The sequence below is a fragment of the Haliotis asinina genome, chromosome 6 (assembly GCF_037392515.1).
Source record: "Haliotis asinina isolate JCU_RB_2024 chromosome 6, JCU_Hal_asi_v2, whole genome shotgun sequence".
Lineage (NCBI taxonomy): Eukaryota > Metazoa > Mollusca > Gastropoda > Lepetellida > Haliotidae > Haliotis > Haliotis asinina.
This window is the reverse complement of record NC_090285.1, coordinates 46,913,741-46,939,265: the sequence shown is the minus strand read 5'-3', so window position 1 is coordinate 46,939,265 and position 25,525 is coordinate 46,913,741. Positions and strand designations below refer to the sequence as shown.

General features: G+C 38.4%; 1 protein-coding gene across 2 annotated transcripts in view; it reads right to left on the bottom strand.

Moving 5' to 3' along the window:
• LOC137288093 (tubby-related protein 4-like) overlaps nt 1-17,371 on the bottom strand; it is a 189,912-nt gene extending 172,541 nt beyond the window's left edge. For both annotated transcript variants that reach the window (XM_067820470.1, XM_067820471.1), the window contains exon 1: nt 17,111-17,371. In XM_067820470.1, the coding sequence (XP_067676571.1) occupies nt 17,111-17,371 (261 nt within the window). The remainder of the gene's footprint in view (nt 1-17,110) is intronic.
• Between the last annotated feature and the right edge of the window lie 8,154 nt (nt 17,372-25,525).

The following is a 25,525-nucleotide window of genomic DNA, read 5'->3' as shown; positions in this document are numbered from 1 at the left end:
AAAAAGTGAAATTATCACTCTTCAATAAATAGTACGGTAAACATTAACATCACGCATTGTGTCTTAAAATCAAAAAGTAGAAAATTAGTGAGGACAAACTATTTTGCGTGCGTGCGTGCGTGCCTGCGTGCGTGCGTGCGTGCGTGCGTGCGTGCGTGCGTGCGTGCGTGCGTGCGTGCGTGCGTGCGTGCGTGCGTGCGTGCGTGCGTGCGTGCCTGCGTGCGTGCCTGCGTTCCTGCGTGCCTGCATGCGCAAGCGGATGGGTGAGCTGCCTTGGCAAGTAAACCTATTAAAGTTCAAGGTTAAGGGTATGACGATGTCACACTGACTGATCACAATTGTCCATGACTGATTGCAATACATTGATAACAAACTGAAATAGCAACATTCAACACTGCCATCTCAATACACTTTTAATATCTACCACATGGGCATACTATTGAAGCAATGGTGTCTAAACTGTAATGGTATTGCAGTAGTGTTTTTAGGCTTTATGCTCTCTGCCTCATACCATTCATTCAGTTGATGAAGGAGTAAGGCTATACGCCCAAACATGTTCCTCATAATGAAAGTTGACATCCTTAAAAACTCCCTTCCTTGTGCGTATCACTTCTAAATGCCATTTCATGACCCAAATCAATACTGTTATCAAAATGTCCTTGATAGTTGCTATCACGTACAGCACTGAAAAAAAATGAAGAAGTGGTATAAGGTACAGCTATACAACTTACAGGGAAAAAACTCAATCCATATAAAATCATAAAAACAAACTGACAAAACAGGATGTTAAGCAGTATACATTCTATTGATGTCTTGTAACATTATTTATAGCATGTTCTATCCCAGCCTTGGAATCTCCCTTCACACCTTACTCACATCGGCAGTTTAAGAGATCAATCATATCATTAATGCCAAATGCACTGTGCTACCTAACAAAACTACAAATGTACTCATCAACAATTCCACTTGAATGATTAAATGGGATTTCTTGCATGTACAGATTAACCCTTATCATTACATTACATAAGGCATACATGATACATTTGTCACTAAACAGTTGGAAGTTATATGTGTCTTATCACATGTCGGAAAACATTTGGATCACTCTTAAACGTAGAAAGTGAATAAGTATGGATTAACTTGGCTTTCAATGGTATTTCTGCAACATCACAGCATATCAACTTGATGCAGGGTAAAAGTCCAAATTTGGGGGGGAAGGAACAACTTTGAAATTGCTTATGTACTCCAGTACAGTGACACACAAGAAATTCCTTGCCCTGATAATTTTTCCACTATACCAGCTGAATTTCTTGTTGATTTTTTTAAACGAGCAGCATAATTAACAATGGAACGTCAGCTGGACACCAGTACAGCATCATACACAGATGTTATGCCCAAAAGGAAAAAACACTGGACTGGGACATCGGGCAACGGGTTAATTCCACCCCTAAAGTTCCAAAGTTGTCACATATCTGTCAGTTAAGTGAAACCCATGGATAGAAACCTAGAAAACAATGGAGTCAAACCACGTTGTTGGCATGTCAGCCTTAGAATGCCTCACTAGCAGGTAAATATGAATGTCAGTTCAGACAACCATGCTCGCTGACTTTGTTGACACATGACACCGTATCCCAATTGTATATTATCACTGGATTGTCTGGTCCAAACTCGATTATTTACAGACTGCCACCATATAGCTGGATTATTGCTGAGTGCAGCACTGAAAAACAAACCAAGAAACCAATCATGACAACTTGAGGTAACTGGGATACATATTCTGACACAGAATTACCCCAGGTCCTAAATTATAGCACATTCTTTCTCAGAATGGAAACTGTAAAAAAGAGTAATTTCTTAAGGTACAAGCCTCATCAAGTCTAGGATTAGAATTGGTGTGCAGCAACCCATGCTTGTCTGAGAGGTAAATGAGAAGATTGGGTGGTCTGACTCACTGACTCAGTTGATACATGTCTACATATCCCAATTGTGTAGATCCACGCTGTAGCTGCCGATCACTGGACTGTCTGGTCTAGACGTATTTCACAGACTGCCAATTATTTGCAGATGTTTGCAAAACTATAATATGTCTTTTTTAACATTTGGCACAATAGTTCCCCCATGTTTCCATTCCATGTGTTTGGGTCGTTTTTAGTGTTATCATGGCTGTGCAATAACTGTCCATATACACAAAGGGCTAACCCACTTGTCAGCCTCCTCTGCACTTCATTTGATACATATCCCAAATAGATCGATGATCATTATGTCAATTACTGGATAGTCTGGTAAAGACTCTGGTGTTATTTACAGTATGCCCTCAAACGGCTGGGAAAATGCTCAGTGCTGTGTTCAACAAAAACCCAACAAACCAAACATTATCAAACCTTGAACACCTCGAGTCTGAATCGAATTCACACATCAACACATCAAATACCACACAGCATAACTTGTTCACCTACAAAATATCACTTGGTCTCAAATTCCATTTACCAATGTTTCAGTTCAGTATGACTCACCTGACAAAATCTAAACCATATTATTTTTCAGTTTAATGTTTAAAACATCTGCAGTGAAGCTCATCAGTATTGTATCAATAGTCGACAAAATGGAAGCTTTCTCCATCACATAGGTGGTGGTGTTACCACTTAAGGATGACCAGGCCTGGATAAAAATGCAATCCCCACAAACCGTCAACGCTCCACTTACATCCTATATTATTGATGACCTTGTACTACATCCTACAGAAACAAAGTCTCTGTAAGCCACTAATCAATGAAATGTCCCATTGACACAACAGGTAAATATTTCATCACCACATTAGGCCATGGCATATCCTGCAAAGATCACAGAGAGTCAAACACATGCTGGGAAAAATGTCCATTACGTGGAATTGCATGTACAAAGCTCATGAAATCCAGGTCAGTGAGAGCTCACGATATGAGCTGAAAGCAAAATAGCGTATTTCATCCAATAAACAAAGAAGGATGATTTAAAAATGGATAGCCTGCTTGCAGGGATTAATTTCACAGGGAATACATTGATACTACATGCAGTCAACCACGTCTGTGTGATCCATTTGGTCAGAAGTCTAACCTTGAATCCCAACGGACTACAATGAAATGATACAAATGGGTGTGGATTACAATTTGTCTAATGACCATCATATAGATGTTTCATTTACTTTGACATATGAATGGATGACACATTTATAAAGTCTGCTTGGCCAACAGCCAACAAGGTCAGGTGCTCCAGGCAGAATATCACCACATCCATGAAAGAAATGCACTGAAATATTACAGATCTAGTTTTTAATATTTGACTGACTATTGTGTATGGTTTTACACTGCTTTTAGCAACATTCCAGCAATAAAATGGTGCAGGACACCAGAAGTGGCATTCACACAATGTACCCATATGAGGAATTGAACCTGTGTCTTTGGCTTGATAAGCGAATGCTTTAACCACTGGGCTATTCCAACACCCCTTCAACATATGAATGTTAGACAAACAAGTGAGTGAGTGAGTGAGTTTGTTTTAAACTGCTTTTAGCAACATGCCTGCAATAACATGGTGGGAGACACCAGAAATGGGCTTCACACAATTCACTCATGTGGGGAATCAAACCCAGGTCTTTGGCGTGTTGAGATAACACTTTATCCCCTGGGCTACCCCATTACCCAAATAAATAAATGAAACATAAAACAGGGCAACTGATAATGACTAGACTTTAAATAAATCATGATCTCAACACAATTAGTTGTATATCAGTCTTCAAGACACAATCATGAAATACATGTATACTACCACAACCTACAGTTATACTAAACTCAAAGGGACCATCAGCTGTAATTTTGTGGAAACTGTTGTATGTTATAAATAGTTCGACTAAAATATATTAGAAGAATCCAGGTTAGCTGTCAGTTAGCTGTTCAATCCAGCACTCAGCAATATTCCAGCATCATGGCATTCATCTGCAACTAATCAAGTCGGGATAAAACAATCCAGTGATTAACAGCATGAACATCGATCCACACTATTGAGATGCGATAATGTGTGTCAAAGAAGTCAGCAAGTCTGATCACCCGATCCTGCTAGTTGCATCTTATGACAAGCATGGTTGCTAAAGACCTATTTTACTGAAATCTGATTTATTTACAATTTCTCCTCACATAATATAAATAACATGTCAACTTAAACAGGTTGAAAGGATATTTGCCATTCAATCATTTACCACATTTTGAGATGTTATTTTTCTTAGTTAAAAGGTATGAGCACATCCCATCTTTATCTTTTTGTCTCTATTTTTTTCTTTGTATTTTAAGGCCTAAACTTTCATGAATGTGGTCTAGAAGTATACACCTGATTTTTAATTTCTAGATTAGTACTGATAATGAAATAGAAACACACGAGTAGAACAAATGCAAAACAGTACTAAAAGGTACTTGTTTGTTTTAATCATTATAAGATTTTTTGTACAGATTAAGCAACTTTTTGTTATAAGCATTGGTAATAAAATTTTCAGGGTTTCATAATTTCACCCAATTGCAACACAGGATCTGCATCTGCAAACAATGTCAAAGGGCATTCATTTTGTTTCTTGATTTCATCAGGCATTAAGCCAGCTGATCACATAAACTTACAACAAATATGCATAAGGCCATAAATATCTGAACAATAACCTAGATACTCATGAACCATTCAAGCCTTGTCATTATCATGCATTGATTTGGTCAGTGGGTCTGACTGGGCAGCTCTAAACAGCAATGACTGCGAGAACATAAAGATCCTGAGTACCTTGTTTCAGGAAACTGTTCCACAGTTATTGACCATTACATACACTCAGTAAGACTATCACCAGCTTCAACAGGAGACAAAGGCGATTTATACACGATGATAATGAATACTGCCTCATAGTTAAGTGTGTATTACAGCATTCAACAACACTGCAAGAAAATGCCATCACAGAATGTTGAGTTATTTATACTTCAATATTGGTCATATATCTCTGTCATAACACTTCAGATAGGTTAGTTTCTCTCGTGTGAGTAGGTTAGGTATTACATAGCTCACTTTTGTAATATACTAGAGATATCTTAGCAATTATATTTTAATAATCACCTGACAAAAGTCACAATAATATTTAACTTGTTTGAGTGGCACTTTAGAAGTTGGGATGCACAATACTGAACAAACTTTATAAATAACAACTTCTATATTTTGTGGGTACAATATTTTGATAAGGATTCGTGTACTGTTGTACACGATGTTGCAGTCACAAAATAATGAAATTGTTATCAAAAAAATTGGTTAAATATTGCAACCATTAAACTGCACCTACATTTTTGTAAATTGAGCATTTTAAGGTATAGCAGGTAACATATTACTCAAAAAAACATAAAAAATCAATTACTGAGCATACAAGCATTCCCCACTACATGAAATTATACCATTTCATGTGTTTTCTTAAATGTTTTCTGGTTATGTAACCTATGTTCAACCAAGAAATTGATTTTTCATTTGCCTCCTCCTTCTTGTAATACTGAAAAAGAAACTCAGCAAACCATGGAAATATGTTCACATTTACCAGAAAATTTGAGATCATATATCATTTTCAAATAATATTAAAATGATCCATCTTTGAGAAAATTCAATTAAGACATAGCAGCCTATAGGTCTAAGGTCAGAAACCAAGTTAACAAAAGTGGAAAAAATGTAGGACTACATCATGTCAGAGAACATTACATTAATGCCCACCAGCATGTGTTTGCAAAATTAGGGACCAAAAAATGAAAGTGTTATCAAAGAAAATATCATTCTTGCCCTAACACTGGCTGAATCGCCTTGCTAGTTCTGTCAGTTTCCTACGTCACATGCACAATAGAGCAGCTTGTCATATGAAATAACAGTGTATGTGTAATAAGCTTATGTTGGTAATCTTGTCAGATTTCCCTGACCTCTGGTCAGTTCTCAGACCTAATCATAGAGCATCAAAAATGACAGACATCTTTTCTACATCTTCTAATTGGTCAGCCCTGAAACTCCCGTCTTTCAATTTGTCTGGACAAGCTAGTTATTGCCATCATTAGATTTAGGCAAAAATATTAATGAGAATTATCTCTGTGTGAATGCTGTTAGTGTGATAGTAAATTGGATATGAAAGTTTTCATGTCTGGAGATGCTTCAAAATGACAGACAAATTGTGTAACAGGTGCTGATGGGCATGTCCTCCTTGTTGGAACATTGGCACATCATTCACGTGTATTTCTGTATGACAAATGAGAGACTTGGTTTTTATGCCTGTCTCAGCAATAGTCCAAGAATATCATGGAAGTGGACATCAGAAATGGGCTTCACACATCACATTCTACAACTGTTTCAAAACAAAGATGAAAGTCATCAACCAAATGATTTACAGGGCTCCAGACTACAGTCTGGTATGTCAAATGGTCAATAAAGATGGCTTAAAAGTGATGTGTTTGTTTTGAAAACAACAACTTGATGTCTTCCTAGTATGGAACATATGACTTCAAACATATTGGATACAAAAAAACATGGTATGACCACGGATTGGACACCAACACATGCACGTGCACAGGGAAGATTTTACAGGTATGAATGTCTTATTCCAGTAGTAATGAATGTTGATCATTATTTCGAATCACAGGTTCAAATCTAAAACGGTAATCCATGATTTTACAGCAACATTCAATGCTCACATTTCCCAAAAGCCTCACTAATGATCAGTACTCTTGCATACATTCCAAAATGAGCTGTTCATCCACACACACTATATAATACTGGACTAATCTAACTGTTTTCCATAACTGTAAATCTGGACATTAATAACCATGATGAACCCTAGGTCCTGCAGGCATGCCAAGAATAGCTCCCAATAATGGTATCCAGCGCTGTAATCATTTACGTAACCATTCCAAATTAAAGCTGTCAGAAAAATGTACTTTTTAGGCTGAATTTGTGATAACTTGATCTATATGGAGCTGAGGGTCCAATTTATTTTGTGGCAAATGTAGTTTGAATTTGTTCTGAAGTGTCCTTTTTATCATCACTTCAAAGGTAAATGGTTACGAGCTTCTAAAACATGATTTAACCACCCAATGAAAACAGTGATTAAACATCGAGGATAAAGGCAACAGAAATCCATACAAAGAACTCCGTCAGCTCAAAGTAACATGCAGTAGGACAAAATATGTCCCATAAATGTCATGTTTACCATGCAACACAGTATACTCAAAGTAATTCTCAGATCTAACATGCATGATCAGCAATTGTAAACAAAACTGCACTTGGCTCCACTGGTCTTCAGCACAACAATTTTACTTGACGCCGGATAGTTGAAATGGGATAATTAGGGTGTTTAATTTACAAACTGGTGAAATTGGAAAGTGTACACAATAGTCACATGAAAGGAATGAAATGAAGCAAAATTGTCACTTCTAAAACAGTTATAGGCGCATCAAAACATATGGTAATGAATTGGACTGAGCTGTTATCAACTAGTTGGCTTCATATTTGACACCCATCACAATGAATGGTTACTCATAAAACACATATAGAACCGTATAGAATTAGTCCATCATTCTGTGGTTAAAATTAGTTAACTGTGACTATTTCCCTGGTAAAGGATCGTCTGCATTCAAGAGTTATTACCCCTCAATGTTCTACTTAAAAAAGGTGAGTAAGGTGTTAAAGAGAAAACCAACAAAATTGGCACAGATGGATTTAACGACAATTTTCAGTATTTTCATATTAGGGTCACAATAGAAGTGCCAGGATGCAACTCTTGAAAATGGGTACAAACATCAATTTCTAATGTTCTGTCACATACATCGTACCCTTGGTAATTCACAAATAAATTTTTATCTTCAGGAACTTTCCACGTACACAGTGGTGAGATTATAAGATTACCAGTGGGTAAGAAACCAATTACATTTTCTGCTAAAATGATCTTCAGAGTTGGCATGAAATGACTGGCAAGACTGGATGTTCACAAGGAAATATCAAAATATCAAGAATTTACCAGTCTCTGACAAGTGCATTCATGTCAATTTCAAATCCAGCACAAAGGAGTTCACAGCTTTTGACATACAAGATCATTCAATTCTTAAACCCCCAAACACCGACTAACGACAGATGTACAGCTACTTCTGGTATCCAGCTATTCCTGCCCCATACTGCTGCTCGCTAAGAACAGTCAGTTCCGTAACAATGTCAACATCCTGGATACATGCAAACAAATTACAGGATCAGATATGATACATATCATTCCCGCCTGGACACTGACCCAACGTCTGTAGCAGTTAATTTATCTATTGGATGTCTTTCACTGTCCTAACAACCTGATCTGCTCAGCATCACTCGGACACATAAACCCCTCAAGGCATACCAAGAAGCCAAATTCAGTATTCATATTTGCAAATCTGCATATGAATGTAACATTTGTTGCACAAGCTAGACTTCAACAAGAATTTGTTCACTATGAAAATAGACATACATTTGATTATTAAGTTGAAACAAAACAATGGCTATGGCAACACATACTCTCTCCTATTGTTAGGCACAACTTAGAAAAGCCATGATCTTAATTAATCATGCTGATAGCAGTAGTAGACACAGATACATCCCCAAATCCGTGTTTTGGGTGGACTCTGAGCACAACAAGAGGGCTTGCAGTAGCATTATTCATCAATGCAATTCATCATGATATATGCTTTGTTCGGAATCGATACATATTGCCAATCTGCCCAAGCCTAAGTCTAGCCAAGTATGTTTTGCTCTTGTGAAGCAAGCTCATTTGTCCATATGTAACGACTGAATTCCACTGAAAACATCCATTGAAGTTTGAAGAGACAGAAGAGTTGATGGTCCGTACATATTGTTGACACAAAACGTCACTAAAATATATTTGGTTTCAGCATCTTAATGCGTTGGTGGTGTCTTACAATACTACAGGAATACACATAAAAATATGTATTAAACATATTAGACAATGTGATAAAAATATGTATTAAACATATTAGACAATGTGATAAAAATATGTATTAAACATATTAGACAATGTGATAAAAATATGTATTAAACATATCAGACAATGTGATAAAAATATGTATTAAACATATCAGACAATGTGATAAAAATATGTATTAAACATATCAGACAATGTGAAAAAATATGTATTAAACATATTAGACAATGTGATAAAAATATGTATTAAACATATTAGACAATGTGATAAAAATATGTATTAAACATATTAGACAATGTGATACAAATATGCCTTTTGTCTTGTTTTCTTTTATCAAACAAGACTACATGTACATAATTTTAGTCAGTGAGCAATTGATTGACTGAGTTTAGGTTTTATGCCACTTCTAGCAATATTCCAGTAATATCAAGAAGCAGACACCAGAAATAGGCTTCACACATAGTACCCATGTGGGTAATACCAATATATGTGTTATAATGTTTACAGCCATGCTGTGTGTCAAGGTATTGATGAGTCTCTGTGGTGACCTGTATGTGATATATGTCCATACAGCCTGTTTCTAACAAATATATCCAATAAGGAGTAACCATGTGAGATATGACCAACAGAATGAGTGAATGTTGTTTCATGTTAAAAGAAATGTCACCACTACAGCATACCAGCTGTGAATGCTCATGTTGCCGTAAGAAATAGTGATATACACATTTTTTATTAAAGCGCCTTATCTAATTCATCAGATAAACTGATCATTCAATGTTACGCTATCAAATCTTGCTTGGAGAAAGAATTACAATCTTCAAAACCAATGACAGTTATTTTTCAAGTCTTTCTTGTGTGAAGTCCCAACCAAGTAATGTTATGAAAATATTAGAGCTAAAGCTATGAGATGACTGTAATCGTATACAACCAATATACATGAATAACAAACACTAGTGTTGATTTAAGATCAATATTCATATTATTACCATTTTAACACTTTGGAGATATTACCCATAAGGGCAGAATGAAGATATCTCATATCTCTCCACTATTTCCACATTTGCATTTCATCAGTGTTGATAGGTCAATTAAGTGAGTTTAGTTTTATGATGCTTTTAACAATATTTCAGCAATATCACTGCAGAGACACCAAAAATGGATTTCACACATCACCTTTATGGGAAATCGAACCCAGGTCATCAGCATGACAATCGAACGCTTTAATCTCTTGCTATTAGCAAAAATATATGATATAATCTATTCTTTATGACATAACAACATCATCACATTATGAAGTCAGACCATAATCTTCAACATAGTTTTTCTGTAGAGTTCATATCTTCTATCTAAAGCACAAACATGTAATCAATTTAATAACTTACATGAAACTAGGACTTACTGATCAGCTGCCCCTCAAGGATGAATGCCGTAAATTTGGGACTTAAGAACAGGAGGAGCTGGGAGGGGGAAACGAAAATCAATGATTCTGAATGTTAATAGTTATAATCCTTACTAAACATGCCTCCTCCAAGCAAAAGACTAGAATCCATTTAGGAAAAACTGTATTATGTGACTAGTTTCAAGCCAAAGTCTCCAAAAAATCAGATTAGTCTAGCAGGTTTGGCTCAAAAAAGTCATCATGATAACACCAATACATATAAAACAGTGATGCTTTGAACAAAATTCAAGACAGCAGATGAATGGTTTTGGGAACAGACTGAGATAGACCATGATTTTGGGGTGAATGTGCAATATGTAACTAATTTCAAAATCTGTAAACTTTTATTGGTCAAACAAAACAAGAATCATGTGAGATAGATGCAATCAAACCTCTATTCATTACTCACCTATTGAACATATCACTGTTTATGAATTTTACAAAGTTATTAAACATTGTGTAATAGCATCGCATGATGCTGTATGTATGACGTCACAATGCTAATACCTCTGTCACAATAGTATTAGACCTTGTTTGACTTGCGAAAAGCTGGGAGTGTCCACTCTCTTGGAATTCTTCGGAAATTCTTCACTCGATATTATTTTGCCAACATTGGGTAATAAATAAAATACGAAACTATGTCTGATGTAACACCCCCATTATGAAACTTGTGAATCGTATTGGTATCTGATTCTATTTCGGTCGGTAGAAAAAATATATGATATAATCTATTCTTTATGACATAACAACATCATCACATTATGAAGTCAGACCATAATCTTCAACATAGTTTTTCTGTAGAGTTCATATCTTCTATCTAAAGCACAAACATGTAATTAATTTAATAACTTACATGAAACTAGGACTTACTGATCAGCTGCCCCTCAAGGATGAATGCCGTAAATTTGGGACTTAAGAACAGGAGGAGCTGGGAGGGGGAAACGAAAATCAATGATTCTGAATGTTAATAGTTATAATCCTTACTAAACATGCCTCCTCCAAGCAAAAGACTAGAATCCATTTAGGAAAAACTGTATTATGTGACTAGTTTCAAGCCAAAGTCTCCAAAAAATCAGATTAGTCTAGCAGGTTTGGCTCAAAAAAGTCATCATGATAACACCAATACATATAAAACAGTGATGCTTTGAACAAAATTCAAGACAGCAGATGAATGGTTTTGGGAACAGACTGAGATAGACCATGATTTTGGGGTGAATGTGCAATATGTAACTAATTTCAAAATCTGTAAACTTTTATTGGTCAAACAAAACAAGAATCATGTGAGATAGATGCAATCAAACCTCTATTCATTACTCACCTATTGAACATATCACTGTTTATGAATTTTACAAAGTTATTAAACATTGTGTAATAGCATCGCATGATGCTGTATGTATGACGTCACAATGCTAATACCTCTGTCACAATAGTATTAGACCTTGTTTGACTTGCGAAAAGCTGGGAGTGTCCACTCTCTTGGAATTCTTCGGAAATTCTTCACTCGATATTATTTTGCCAACATTGGGTAATAAATAAAATACGAAACTATGTCTGATGTAACACCCCCATTATGAAACTTGTGAATCGTATTGGTATCTGATTCTATTTCGGTCGGTAGATACCAAACCATTCACTCATTTCATAAATATGGTTTTTACATAGGACATAGTTTAGTATTCTCTATGTCTTAATCATTAAAAAACACAGAGAATCCATTTGACCATGTAAAAAATTCATTCAACAAAACCCTGAATTATGAGTCACAAATATCAAACTAGAAAGTGGTATTTACAAAGACACTGGTAGGTTATTGATCCCATTTCTTCTTTAAGGATTGGCTTATCTCTTATGTATACTGTTGAGTGGCAACAACATTTCATATCCCTTGTACTAATGTTATTGATCTTTAGACCCAGTCTGTGGGAGGGCGATTGGGTAGTCAAGTGGTTAAAGCATCTCTCAACATGCTGAAAACCTGGGTTAGATTCTTCTTTGAGTGGCAAGTAGAAGCTGGTATGAAGGAGAGAAACAATTTTTATGGACAAGACAAATTCTTTAATGCAGTAGTTGCTACATTTATATGTAGTTGCTAACACCATTATCACTTGCTTGATGACAGTGATACTGTTAACATCTGCACCTAAGTCGGGAGCAACCTATTGCTTGATAGCAGCATTAGCATCTACACCGAAACATTGCATCTATTAAAATGAAGAAGTTGTCTATCCATATAAATTCCTCTGGAATAAATTCCCCACATGGTTCAATGTGTGGAAACTGACTTTACATATCAGCCCTTACGATATTTTCAATGATAAGTCCATGATTTTTGCACATTCAAACCTAATAGTTTTCATATGTCACTGACCTTAATATAATAAAATCGGAGATACACCTACATCTGCAGCAGGCCCGGCAAGCCTTTAATGCTGATACAATTACTACATATCCCTTATTACTGAATGAAACAGGTTGACAAACATATAAATGCTACCGTTTGATCAGCAGTTCTTCACACATCGAATTTCATTTTGTTTTGACTCGTGAAGATCTGGTTTTCGAATTGATCTTGCTTGTCAGAAGAGGCAAGTAACAGGATCAGTTGGTCAGGTTCACTGACTAGGACACATCATCGAATCCCAACAGTGTAGATTGATGCTCATGCTGTTGGACACAGGGCTGTATGATCCAGACTCAATTATTTACACCATACAGACGGAATATTACTGAGAGCTAAGAAAAAAATAAATTCACTCAGTAATTTGTTTCAAAATTATCTCTAAGTATCTTTAAGTATACTTAACATACAATATAACTAACATCCAACCAGTTACTTAGTTGCAGCAAAGGTACTTGTCATCATAGAGTGAAACAAACCAATTACGATCAATATTCTATCTTTCATAAACTGCCTTGACTTATGTGCTGTGACTTATATTTGGCAATTTGCTGATCCATTTCTTGTAAAATTTGGATACCACTAAAAGCTCTTAAAATAAGTCGTAAATTATGGAGACTTGTTTCAACAAGCAGCAGATCATGCTGACTGACCCAGAGGATGTGTATTATGTTTAAATTAAATTTAATAACAAATGAATCTTCTCAGTTTTGTTAGTAACATTATTGACAACATATTTCCCTGACATACTAACTAGCTGTATATCCTGCTTTTCATTCAACAGTACTCAAAGACAACTGCAGCATCATATCTTTTGGTAGGGTATTAACATGCCAAAGAAAATAGGTTTAAAATCAGATATTGTTATGATGACAAACATTTGAAATTAAGCCTATACTCATTCCATGTAGATTTGTTTTTGAAGCTATTTATATTCGAACATATATTACAGATAATACTTAAGTATTACGACTGCCAAAAAGTCATGTTATGTCATGTAATAATAAAGTGCACCATCATGCAAAAATATCAGATAAAATTACAACACAGTACAATGCAGACATATGTTTATGTATAAAAGGGACAGAAAGGTTTACTTTACTGATATACCTGTGTGAATCTGAAAAATCAGTGCCTATGAAGGAAACATCAAAAGCCTAGAAAATAAATAATAATTTCTGACACTCTATACAATGAAAACATACTAAAGGGTTGAAAGTGTGCCAGTTCAAGACTTTCATTAATACTGATTGCTAAACGTTAACAATACGACAAAACCTGACCCGGTTTGATTCTGTGAATGATCAGCCAATACCAACACTTTACCTATCTAATGATTTGTTATTTCAATACAGGCAATCATAATCATCACTGATGTCTAATGGAATCATAGAACATATATTTTGGGACATAACGCGTGATAGTTCATTTTTCGAGGAAATAGATATCCTATCCATGTACAGCATGCCCACCATGAAGGTGAAGGCTATACTGGTTAACTGTCACGCAGCTAATAGTGACACATACAGCTTGGGTTGCGCATACAATATGCGCTGACAGTTTGAGGCTGGACCGTCCTGATCAGCGCACCAAGCAGATAGGTGAAGGGAGGATAAATTGAAAAAGATCATCCACTAGACAGGACAGTGAGTTTAAAGGCAGGTGCTTGAAGTCACTGGTTATTCAGATAATGTCTACAATAACATCAGGATTTCAAACCACAAAAATGTGGCAACACCCAGCTTAGGCAATTAAAATTTCATGCAAACAGAACATGTACAACATCATTCACATGCTAACATAACAAGTCACTTTGACTTCCTGAATTAAATTTTAATCACATCATAGTTGCCAGCACTGACTGTGAAAGAAGTTTGTAAGATAGTTTACGATTATTCATTCTAAAGTACACAGTCAATGGACATGATGGACTCAGCAAGATGTCAACATGCTGATGAGAAGTCTTTCAGACTAGTTCTAACAATTGTTTGTATTATTCTGAATGCTTCACTTCTTACGCATTAAATTCAGGCAGCTGCCTTATTCAAGATTATTACTGAAATGAATATAATATACTTCACCCATAAATATACTTCATAATATATTTCACCCGCAAAGAACTTCAAAGTCTGGGTTAATGTTTAATGTTAAAATTATATAGTACTTATCAAGCTTACATTGAAATAGTGAATCACATTTTCTCTCACATGCATCCTAAGTGCTAAATGATTATGCTATTATAAGCATTTAATGTAATTAAAGACTGTACTTCTTGTCACATAGTCAATCAAGCAGAAACTACAAGCTCCTGTGTTATACCATTGTAGCTTATCTTATATTGTCAAGTATTCTTGCTCTTTGCATCATAAGTTTCCAGACATCATGACTTGCTGGTGTCATGAGAAGGAATATTGGACATGTTTTTGAGTCATCTTCAGTTTGGAACTTTCATTAAGACATCAACTGTGATTGTTTCATAACGAGAAAACAGAAGGTGAGGCAGGTCTGGTATTTAATCAGGACTGAGCAGTTAACTGGCAAACCTTTAGTTTTAGAAGTTTAGACTATCTGAACAAAGGACTCAGTAGCACTGCGTCAACAATTACGCAAACTTATAAATTCACTGCGTATTTGAGATAATATGTGAGTCAGAAATGCAGGTTTTCTGCATCAGGGAAAACACTGGGTGATCATGTAGTCACTCTCATGCAAACATTAATGAGCTAACAAGTCTGAAAAGTTAATAATTGTAGTGTTTATCTTTATTCTTTGCATTATGCTATAATGATGATTGTTACATTCAAATGGAAATAAGTGGATGTTCTGTTTATTGGATAACACCACAGTCACCAATATGCCAGCAATATGACATTCATCTGTAACCAGTCAGGTCTGGACCAGACATTCCAGTGACTGACATCATGATGATCAATCTACACAACAGGGATAAAATGGCATGCCATAACCAAGTCAGCCTGATCACAAGACTTGTTTTTGGCATCTTAATAGCGAAAAGTATTCTTGTTCACATTTGTAAAAAAATTGTTGCATTTTTATGGCCCAATTGTTAAGGTGTAAGTATGTTCTCCAGTATAGATGGGCTGACTGACAGTGACAGGAGTGAGTTTAGTTTAACACTACTTTTAGAAATATTCCAGCAATATCAAGGTGGGGGACACCAGAAATGACTTCACTCATCCTACTCATTTGAATTGAACCCAGGACATCAGCATGATGAGGGAACACTTTAACCACTTGGCTAGTCCAAAATCCCTGACTGACCGGAACTTCTGAATCTGACAGATGAATAAGACAGATCTGATTGGAATAAACCTGTGACATGCAGTTACCATGTATGTCATGTGGTGTGGAAAATACAATGGCAAATGAAAACTGATTTTTATTGAGAAATGAGTTTGTGTACAAAATCTGTAACAGTCATCAAACAAAACTCAAAATTCTCATTCTCGTTTTCTCAAACATTCATTGTTTCTGAAGAAAAGGTCACAATCAATCATGATATCTCTTCATGATTAACCCATATAATCCAACATTTTAAGGAACTTCAAAGAAGGGTTCCACATTATGCAAACATGTCCATTTTATCCAACAATGAAAAGAGCAAATTGTTCAAGAATCCTTCAGATGTTCTGGCATTCATCAGATTCCTGGGAAGCTTGAGTGAAGTAAATCAAGGACTTCATATTCCTGATTTATAATTTTATGCTCTGCCTCAAGCAGCATCTCTGTGATGGAGTGTTGTATGTTAACCAATATCTAAATCATGATATTGTCAGAAATACATTATACAGGAATACTGATAATGAGATTTGTATCTAAAAGTGTATTGTACTGATTTTAGGTAATGGGCGTCAGGATACTTTGACTTTCTGAGTAAGAGCTGGTATAATGCATGAATTCATACACCTCTTTCATTATATCAGTTTGGCACATACGTGAGAGTAATGATATCTTCGTGTTTTTTTTATCACCCAGCATTAGTTAATCCTGTTGCGTTTCCCTTTATAAATAATGCACTGAAATAGGTGCCTGAAACAGCACTCACAATGTTTCAATAGTAACATCATTCCAACAATAAGATCCAGTGTGACTCCGAAGTCCAGTGCCATCCGTATGAGGTAAATTATACACTGGTACGCACTAGTAAACATACAACTATTATAAACTTGGTTATTTCAAGTCTTCGGGTAATAGGACTCATTTGCTATTTTATACCAGCATACATACTGGTTTAAGACCGACATAATATTCAAAGAGTTGGAATGTGACTTACCTCACTTCGGTGTCCTCGGAGATTGAAGTTCGACCGAGGTGGCGCTTCATACTTGCGACAATGGCTGGTGGTAAATGTGACCCCTACCACGCCCTTAGCATTACCGCTAGCCAACCATCCTTCCATGTAATACTGGGAACGGTTGAGTTTCCATCCTCCACCTTCATCAGGTAGACCATCAGGTACCTTCCCCATCCATGACAATGAATGGATGGTGGAATCGGTACGAGTAGATGTCGTCTGCTCAAAATGGACATGCATTTTTGACTTAGTACTCAGAATAGTCTGATGACAATTCTAGGCTCCTGTTGTCAGTGATTAATGAAGAATATGATGTAGAAAAGAAACAACTAATATCGTGACAGAAATATCTCCATACGCTGATCCTCAGCTGTTGTTAATTTCTTCACTGGTCTGAATACAAACAGTCTTCAAAGGAACCCCCATTTGGAGTTCAAATGTTTGAAGTAGATGGTGCCAATAGGTATCACAGTAATTGTATTTTGATTATACTCAATCTTCGACTGAAAGCATCCAATTCTTTCATCTCTTCTTTACCAAAAAGCTGACCAAACAACTCAAGTTTTAATCATACAAGCCATGAGAGCTAGGCACTTCTCACGTCGATGTTTTTTTGTCGCCTCATTTTAAACCAGCATAACTGTGTTCGTGAATCAATAGCCTGTCATCATAGCGCAGTTCAACTTCAGTCCTGCCTGCAATGCTGTTACATCCATGACTTATTAAATGGGTGCACTGTGCATGATGTGGTCATAGCACCATACCTTTTCTCCATTGGAGCCTAATAACCCTCTCCACTGCTCTTATCGGTATCCTATATATCCCTTCAATGATCAATATATGTAAAGCAATTTACTCGAGTACTATTACATACATGCTTCTTGTAACAGTAAGAAATCACACAAATTCTTACATGGAACTATGGTTATGTTACTCAGTTTCCCTTTTCCTAACAAACGTAACCATAGTTGGAGGACTCCTCATCCACTGTTTAGTCAGAAAACGAAACATGGAAAATGATGGATGCTTGTTCATGTCCGCTTTTCAATACTGAATCACGTCACTGAGAGGATCTTCGACTAAACGATGATGGTAAAACTTTCAATATCACCAAGCTGTCCCCAAGCTTTATATGTCAGTATGTTCACATATCATAGCTTGTTCAGTCTGCAACTTGTCAGAGAAGTCATTCATTAGCCACGGAGCGAGTCCAGCACACTTGGTCCGCCCTCTGTGGCAAATAGGAGTCTGGTCAGTGCCTCCACTTAACTGAAGAGGAAATTGTCATCTTAGTGATTATTCCGCCCAACCAGTGAGAAACTATCGCACGCATCATGACTCGGTTCGCCCTCAGCTAGGCCTGCTCGTTCCGATGTTTCACAGTATCTTGGGCCATAGAAAGAGATCAGTTTTTTTCTTGGTCTAGCGTCCTGTTTCTATTGTTTCTCCGAGTCTTTGAATAATGGTGTCACCGGCCCGTTTCTTGGTCCAGCCTTCCTTCAAACTGACTCATTCACCGTGATCGGGGATAGATCGGGCACGCTCGCCTGCATCCCTGGTGCGTTAGTATCGACGGTCGCTGCGAGAGTAAGTGGAGGCTTTAGGTATTACGGCCTATCCATATCTGTTGTTACGGCTCCCGAGTGATTAGTTTTCGGACACATTTTCATTCGACTAACCAAATTGTTCTATCGTGATCAAGTCAGTTCGTCTGCAGTCTTCTAAGAGACTGCCACTGCGCATGTGCCCCTCGACCACATGCAACTTCCGTATCTGTCAAAACACAGTGGGCGTGTCACAATGGCTGAAAGCGATGTTTGGTGATGCTGGCTTTCTCCCTCGGCAACCCACTGCTCTCACTAGCATCAACCGGGATATGTCGCTTACAAATTATATGGCATGCCCGCAGCAAAAGATCTTTCGACCCGTGCGGGATACCATCGATTTTTATCGGTCGGCGTCAACTAACATGGGCTAAAAATAGAAGCGCACGTGCAGAAAATAATGCCACGGAACTTCCTCAGCGATTACAGGATACGAAATATAGCAATTGCTTTAGGTCATCAATCGCTCGCTTAAACGTTTTAAAACATTTTAGTGCTCCATGTACGTAGTGTGTTCTCTTTATGTTAAATAATTCCTTGCGTTTCAATCAATTAAAACAACACGTTAAGTGCAGGATTCAAGTAAGTGCAAAAGAACTTATTCTCGCCACTCTTGCGTGAGTGTCTATGTATTGATTGTAAAAATATATACGTATAGTCAACACTTAGGCTACACACAGACAGGTGGTATGTTTAATGTGCTGACATATAAAATAACGGCAGTGTTTACCGAGGAGTGAGAAGTTCGCTGAACTATTTTCGTTCGACAGTCGTATTAATTTTGCAGAATACTTGAGACCATACACCACAGTTAAGTAACGCTTTCTTTTGTATTAATACGTTGTCTACATAATGAATACATGATTAATATAGCTGACACTAAATGCCCCGTCAAACGAAGAATAATTACATTGTGCAGCATTGTGTACTGATGAGGTCTAAACTTAGACTGAAAGGTCACCCAAAGGTCTACATGTAGAATTACCGTAAATGTCAGATGTATTGCAGACTTTAACATAAGACTTTAGTATGTCACAGAGAGAGAGAGAGACAGGGGAGAGAGAAGGAGAGAGTTTGTGTATATGTGTGAGAGGGAGGGAGTGTGTGCGTGAGAGAAGGAAATAGCGCGTGAGAGAATGGGCAATGTGTGTCTATGTGTAAGAGAGGGAAGGAGTGTGTGTATATTTGTGTGTGTGAGAGAGAGAGTGAGTGACTAAGTTTAGTTTTACGCCACACTCAGCAATTAATATTCCAGCTAAATGGCGGCGGTCTGTAAATAATCGAGTATGGACCAGAAAATCCAGTGATCAACAACACGAGTATCGATTTTCGCAATTGGGAACCGATGACATGTGTCACCAAGTCATCGAGCCTGACCACCCGATCCCGTCAGTCGCGTCTTACGACAAGTATAGGCCTATTCTACCCCGGGATCTTCACGAGAGAGAGAGAGAGAGAGAGAGTGTGTGAGAGTGAGTGAGAGAGAGTGAGAGAGAGAGAGAGACGTTATATCAAATGGCGGCAAACATTTTAACATTTCATTCTGTTGGGAGTGCGGCAATCTCTTATATGTAACATCTGTACACTAATTTTTAAAATTGCAGTTCAATAAAATAATGGTTTGACCGATAAACGATACAAATCGTGTGATGGGCCTGTTGTTACATAAGTTGTACTGATGGTATCGATATTTGTAATTTTAAAAATACATATGAAAGCCCTGGTTCGATTTCCAGAAGTGGCTTCTGAAATGCATGGTTGCTCGACGAGTGTTCCATTTTCAAGAAGGTTTTAGGTATTATTTACATTGCAGGTCGCGGTCTGATAGTGGTGATTATTTAAGTCACACTCCAATATCATTGTTATTATTGATTGTTTTGGAGGTCAACAACAAATGACTGATGGCACTGCCAAAATGCGTGTCATCAAGATAGCTGCGTGCCCGACTTTGTCTCACGTCCACTGCTCAGTGAATGAGTGTGGTTTTAGCTACTTTTACAACACTGCAGCACTGCAGCGATATCAGAAATCGGCTTCACACATTGTACATCTTCTGCGTGGCGACCGAACACTTTAACCAATGGGCTACCCCACCGGCCCGTACCGATCAGTGTTAGAGACAGTGTGTGGGTTTAATCTTAAGTACATATATGCCGTCAAAGGATGTACGAGACGTCATCTGTCATACATATCAATTGTTCAAGTGGTATCATTAAATTGTTACACTAAATAAAAACTAAAAACCAACATTTCATGAGTGAGCGAGTAAGCGCGTTTAGTTTCACACCACACTCAGAAATATTTCAGCTAAATGGTGACAATCTGTAAATAATCGAGTCTGGACCAGACAATCCAGTGATCAACAACATGAGCATCGATGTGCGCAATGGGGAACCGATGCCATGTGTCAACCAAGTTAGAGAACTTGGCCACCCGATCCCGTTAGTAGCCTCTTACGACAAGCAGTCGCCTTTTATGGCAAGCATGGGTTACTGAAGGCCTATTCTACCCCGGATCTTATCGGGTCGTCGCCACTCAAGGAGGCCACGGTAGTACAAACATTTCACGAGAACGTTGTTTTGTGTCTCTCGCCTGATAAAGATGAACTGTCAGCAGCTCAACGTGAACTGTTTCAGCGACCGTCTCAACAAATTCCAAAGGAAGCAAACGTGTTTTTTTAAAGACGTCATGCGTCAAATGATCGGATCGAATGAACCCATTTCATCCAGAAATTAAAGAGTGAGTGAGTGAGTTTAGTTTTCGCCGCTTTTAGCAATACCCCAGCAATATCACGACGGGGACACCAGAAATGGGTTTCACACAAAGAATCCATGGCAAAACTTTCTAGGTACGTTCGAAGTTGAAAAATATCGAACAGCATTTGAGGTGATTTCGTTTTGCATTCTAAGTATTCTTACTGCATTCGAACTGCATTCTACGTATTCTGAACATATTCGAGAGAGAATAGAAAAGACGAGCCACACAAATCCCGTCAGAATGTCTCGAATGCGCGCGCCTCTGATGCTTCGGAATGTATCACGATTACTGCTGGACTCCAGGTGGAAAATTCTTCAAATTGTCATAGACTAAATCATTTCAATAGGTTTCCTTAAAACTTCATTTATTCAAACAATCTATTTGTTTCAATATAAGTCCAAAGTGCACCGAAATTCTATCCCCTTTGTCTATGTAATGTATTCGGCAAACATTCGGTGTATCCCCTCTTATCATAACCCCCCCTCCGGGCAGGACCCTTAATTCTCAAACGCTATCAATACATGTCAATTGACACCTCCTTAAGTCGCCTAATCTTACGTGTGTACATGTGCATGGGCCAGTGACCTTGCACAATGTGACGTAATGGCCCTGTGTATAAAAACCTGGCTGATATGGTCAGTCGACAGACCATCCAGCGAGACCATCCAGCGGGACCATCCAGCGAGACCAACCAGCAAGACCAACCATGGAGACTAGATCATCGACAGAAGTGGACGGATTGTGCGTCTAGTCGGGGTGTCGGCCAAGGCCGTCGCCCCACCTACGACTACGTCGACGATGAAGAATCGCCGTCGGACTTCTGAATGTGTGTTAGTGACAGAGCGGGTCTCCACATCGGGATCATTGGCCACTCAGTCCCGATGTGCGTTCTGTCACGTATTTACCACTGTGTATACCATTTCGACCATCATTCAACCAAACAATAATAAAATATGGCTGCTGCTGTCTTCATCTCTACCGCTGACTTTTGTCCACCGTTACTCTTGTCCACCATCCTAAATCACCACCCGAGAGCGACCACGACGGACGCTCTTGGACAAAATGTAACGGAATATTTCGTCTGGAGTTGGAATACAGTTCGAATGTACCTTGAATACACCCGGAATACGGTCAGAACGTCCCGTGTGCTCTTTAGATGAGCCCTGACGTCATCAGAACGAAATACGAAGAATGAAAACGGAGCTACTTGTCGCTGATACGTCCGTCAGCTAGCATGTAAGTCGCAGTCTCACCACGCCTGAAAAAAATGTTTATTTTGACATTCTGTCCCGAATGCGGTTGGAATTTAGGAAAGATTTCTTCCTGATTCTCCTTGATTCCTGTCAATTCGAAAAAGTGTGATGGAGCCTTTAGACACCCATTGGAGAGGGAGGAAAGTATTCTACTGCCCGCTTGATCACATCTAGGATTTGTGCCAGGTTGTGATCTGATATTGAGATCGAAATTAGCTGATGGCCGTGATGAACTCTGCTGTTTTCACAGATGAGGCAGCTGGTTCCAGCACTGTCTTACTGTCGTTGTTATGGATAATTCCCCATAGTTGCACAGATCCTGGGAACAATGCCCAGCATCTGCATTAAGGAAAGGTGGCATTGCCAGGTGGCTTAGAGAGCATTGTGTGGGGGTATCAAAGTAATACTGCTACACCAGGGTTGTTCCGGACCATCTTTGCTAAAAAAAACCCTCGTCCGTCTTGTCAGATTGAAACAACTTGGCCGTGAGGCAACCCGTTTCCCAACATATTACAGGGGTCAGAGTTAGTGAGTATAATTTTATGCCGCTTGTAGCAATATTCTAGCAATATCACGACGGGGGAGACCAGAAATGGGTTTCTGACACTGCACCCATGTGGGGAATCGAACAGAGGTCTTCGCCGTGAACAGCGAACACTTAAACACCCGAGCCCAGCTAAACTCATCGTGCAAAGATCTAGACGTCAAAAATACATCTTCTAGGTATAAAATGCCAAGAGTGAGTGAGTTTAGCATTATGCCGCACTCAGCAATATTCCAGCTATGAGGAATTGCTATGGCGATTGTTTAATGTGAGTTGCTAGAGGACACACCATCTACCACACATCGTCACTGTTCTGTTACTTGGTATTTAGACATAGAAATGTACATGCAAGCACCGGCAAACAAATCACCCCACCCCTTTTACCCCACCTGTCATCACGCCCGAACCCCCACCTCAGCTGTATTTCACATGGGAATCACATCTGCCGTACACTGCATCTTGCATATCATTCAAAACTTATCACGAGAGTATCATCCCTGCGTGTACATGCATTTATCGTCTTGGTTAGAGAGGTGTCAAAGCGATCTGGGCGTGAGAGACAGTAGACTTGTATCAGGAAAGTGGTGAAGGAGCCATCAGAACCCCTATGATCTGTGCATGAAGAAACCTGGTTGTCTCGGGCAGCATGCGCTGTTACTTAATAGAGGCATCCCGAGAGGACACTGTCACGATGTAGACACATAATTTCTCGTTGCGAGGAATAAAAAATATGGAAGAAATATTCTAATGAAACGCCGAAGGAAAACACCTGTTGACGTCTTACAAACTTGTGCTTACGTCGTATCACGTGGCTGTGCTAGCCCGGTATATATATCGTATCCATTTGTTACTACTCGCCTCTTTCCGTTACGCCATCCGGTTTGCCGGATTGAAACGAGTAGTTACCAACGATATCGTACCCCGACTCCGATCAGAGCATCAAATGTTCCAAATTTCATTGCTGTGGTGAAATGACCATCTAAGCTTGAATTTCTAGGCGTTTTAAAATGTTTGTTATGAATAGACTCATTGCACACAACCCATGCTTCTAAAGCTAAGGATAAAAACACAATTTGAATAAGTTGACAATACATGCATTTCCCATTCTTTTACCCATAATTTCCCCATGTATCACCCGCAATAGCAGCCTGCAGGAAGACAGTGACACCTTAATGCCTGCTGAAGTCGTGCTTCTTATTCATACGGCACAGCTTCCGATTGCGTCCTCGATCACACGTTGAGCGCCATAAAATGCCAGAAAAAGCACGTGCTTAGCTTAGCATTATTGAATTATCCGTTCTACATTTATCGGAATTTGAATATTCCACAAGTGATGCCAATGAGGTTTAAAATGTACTTAGGTTCTTGAGTTATGCTCTTGAGAATCCAAACAACACAGATAGCTACACAAGATAGCTTGTGTTTGAAGATGAGATGCTAGTTTGTAATGTCAGCAACTAGCACCAGTGAAATTTGTATTTGTACATTCTGTACCAAGAACTGTACAGGAACAGTTTCGCCACCGAGGCGTCGAAATCACAACAGCTACTTCGGAATGCTGGCACTCCCCCGCCACGAGCTGGCACTCCCCCAGCAACGGCACGTCAGTTTCATTTCCACAGCGGACTTTTTCTTTCACTATCGTCTCAGACGCCTAAACGCTCGTCAAGCAGTCCGCGTGATCATTCCTCGATCTGACATACATGACGGTGTTCCACTCCGTATTATTGAGCATTTGTTACAAATCATTTATTTAGCGACGTGACTGCCTCCTCAGTCCCACGCATGAACTTTTAGTAGGACTTCACTGTTCGCAGTCTCTTGAAAATAACCTCTTAAAATCGTTTTATTTTTATTTTATTTTTTATTTTTTGGTCTCGTTTAGTTACAAGGCGTAGCAGTCAAATCCCCCATGACGTCCCGGGATTCACTTAACGGTGGGTCGATAGTATCACGGAATACGTGTGTAAAATCTGCGTATTTTAGGTGAATCTCACGGACATCAAACACTTGTGCAGAATCCAATAGCTCAACCACAAGGCTCCGCAATTCTTTGTACTTTGGCAATGCACAATGTTGTCATTGTGAGTTCGATTCCTAGTTCATCCCTGTCGTGTTTCTGGCGGTGGTGTAGCCTAGTGGTTAAAGAAGTTAAAGCGTTCGCTCGTCACACCGAAGACCCGGGTTCGATTTTCCGCACGGGTTAAATGTGTGAAGGCTATTTTTAGTGTCCCCC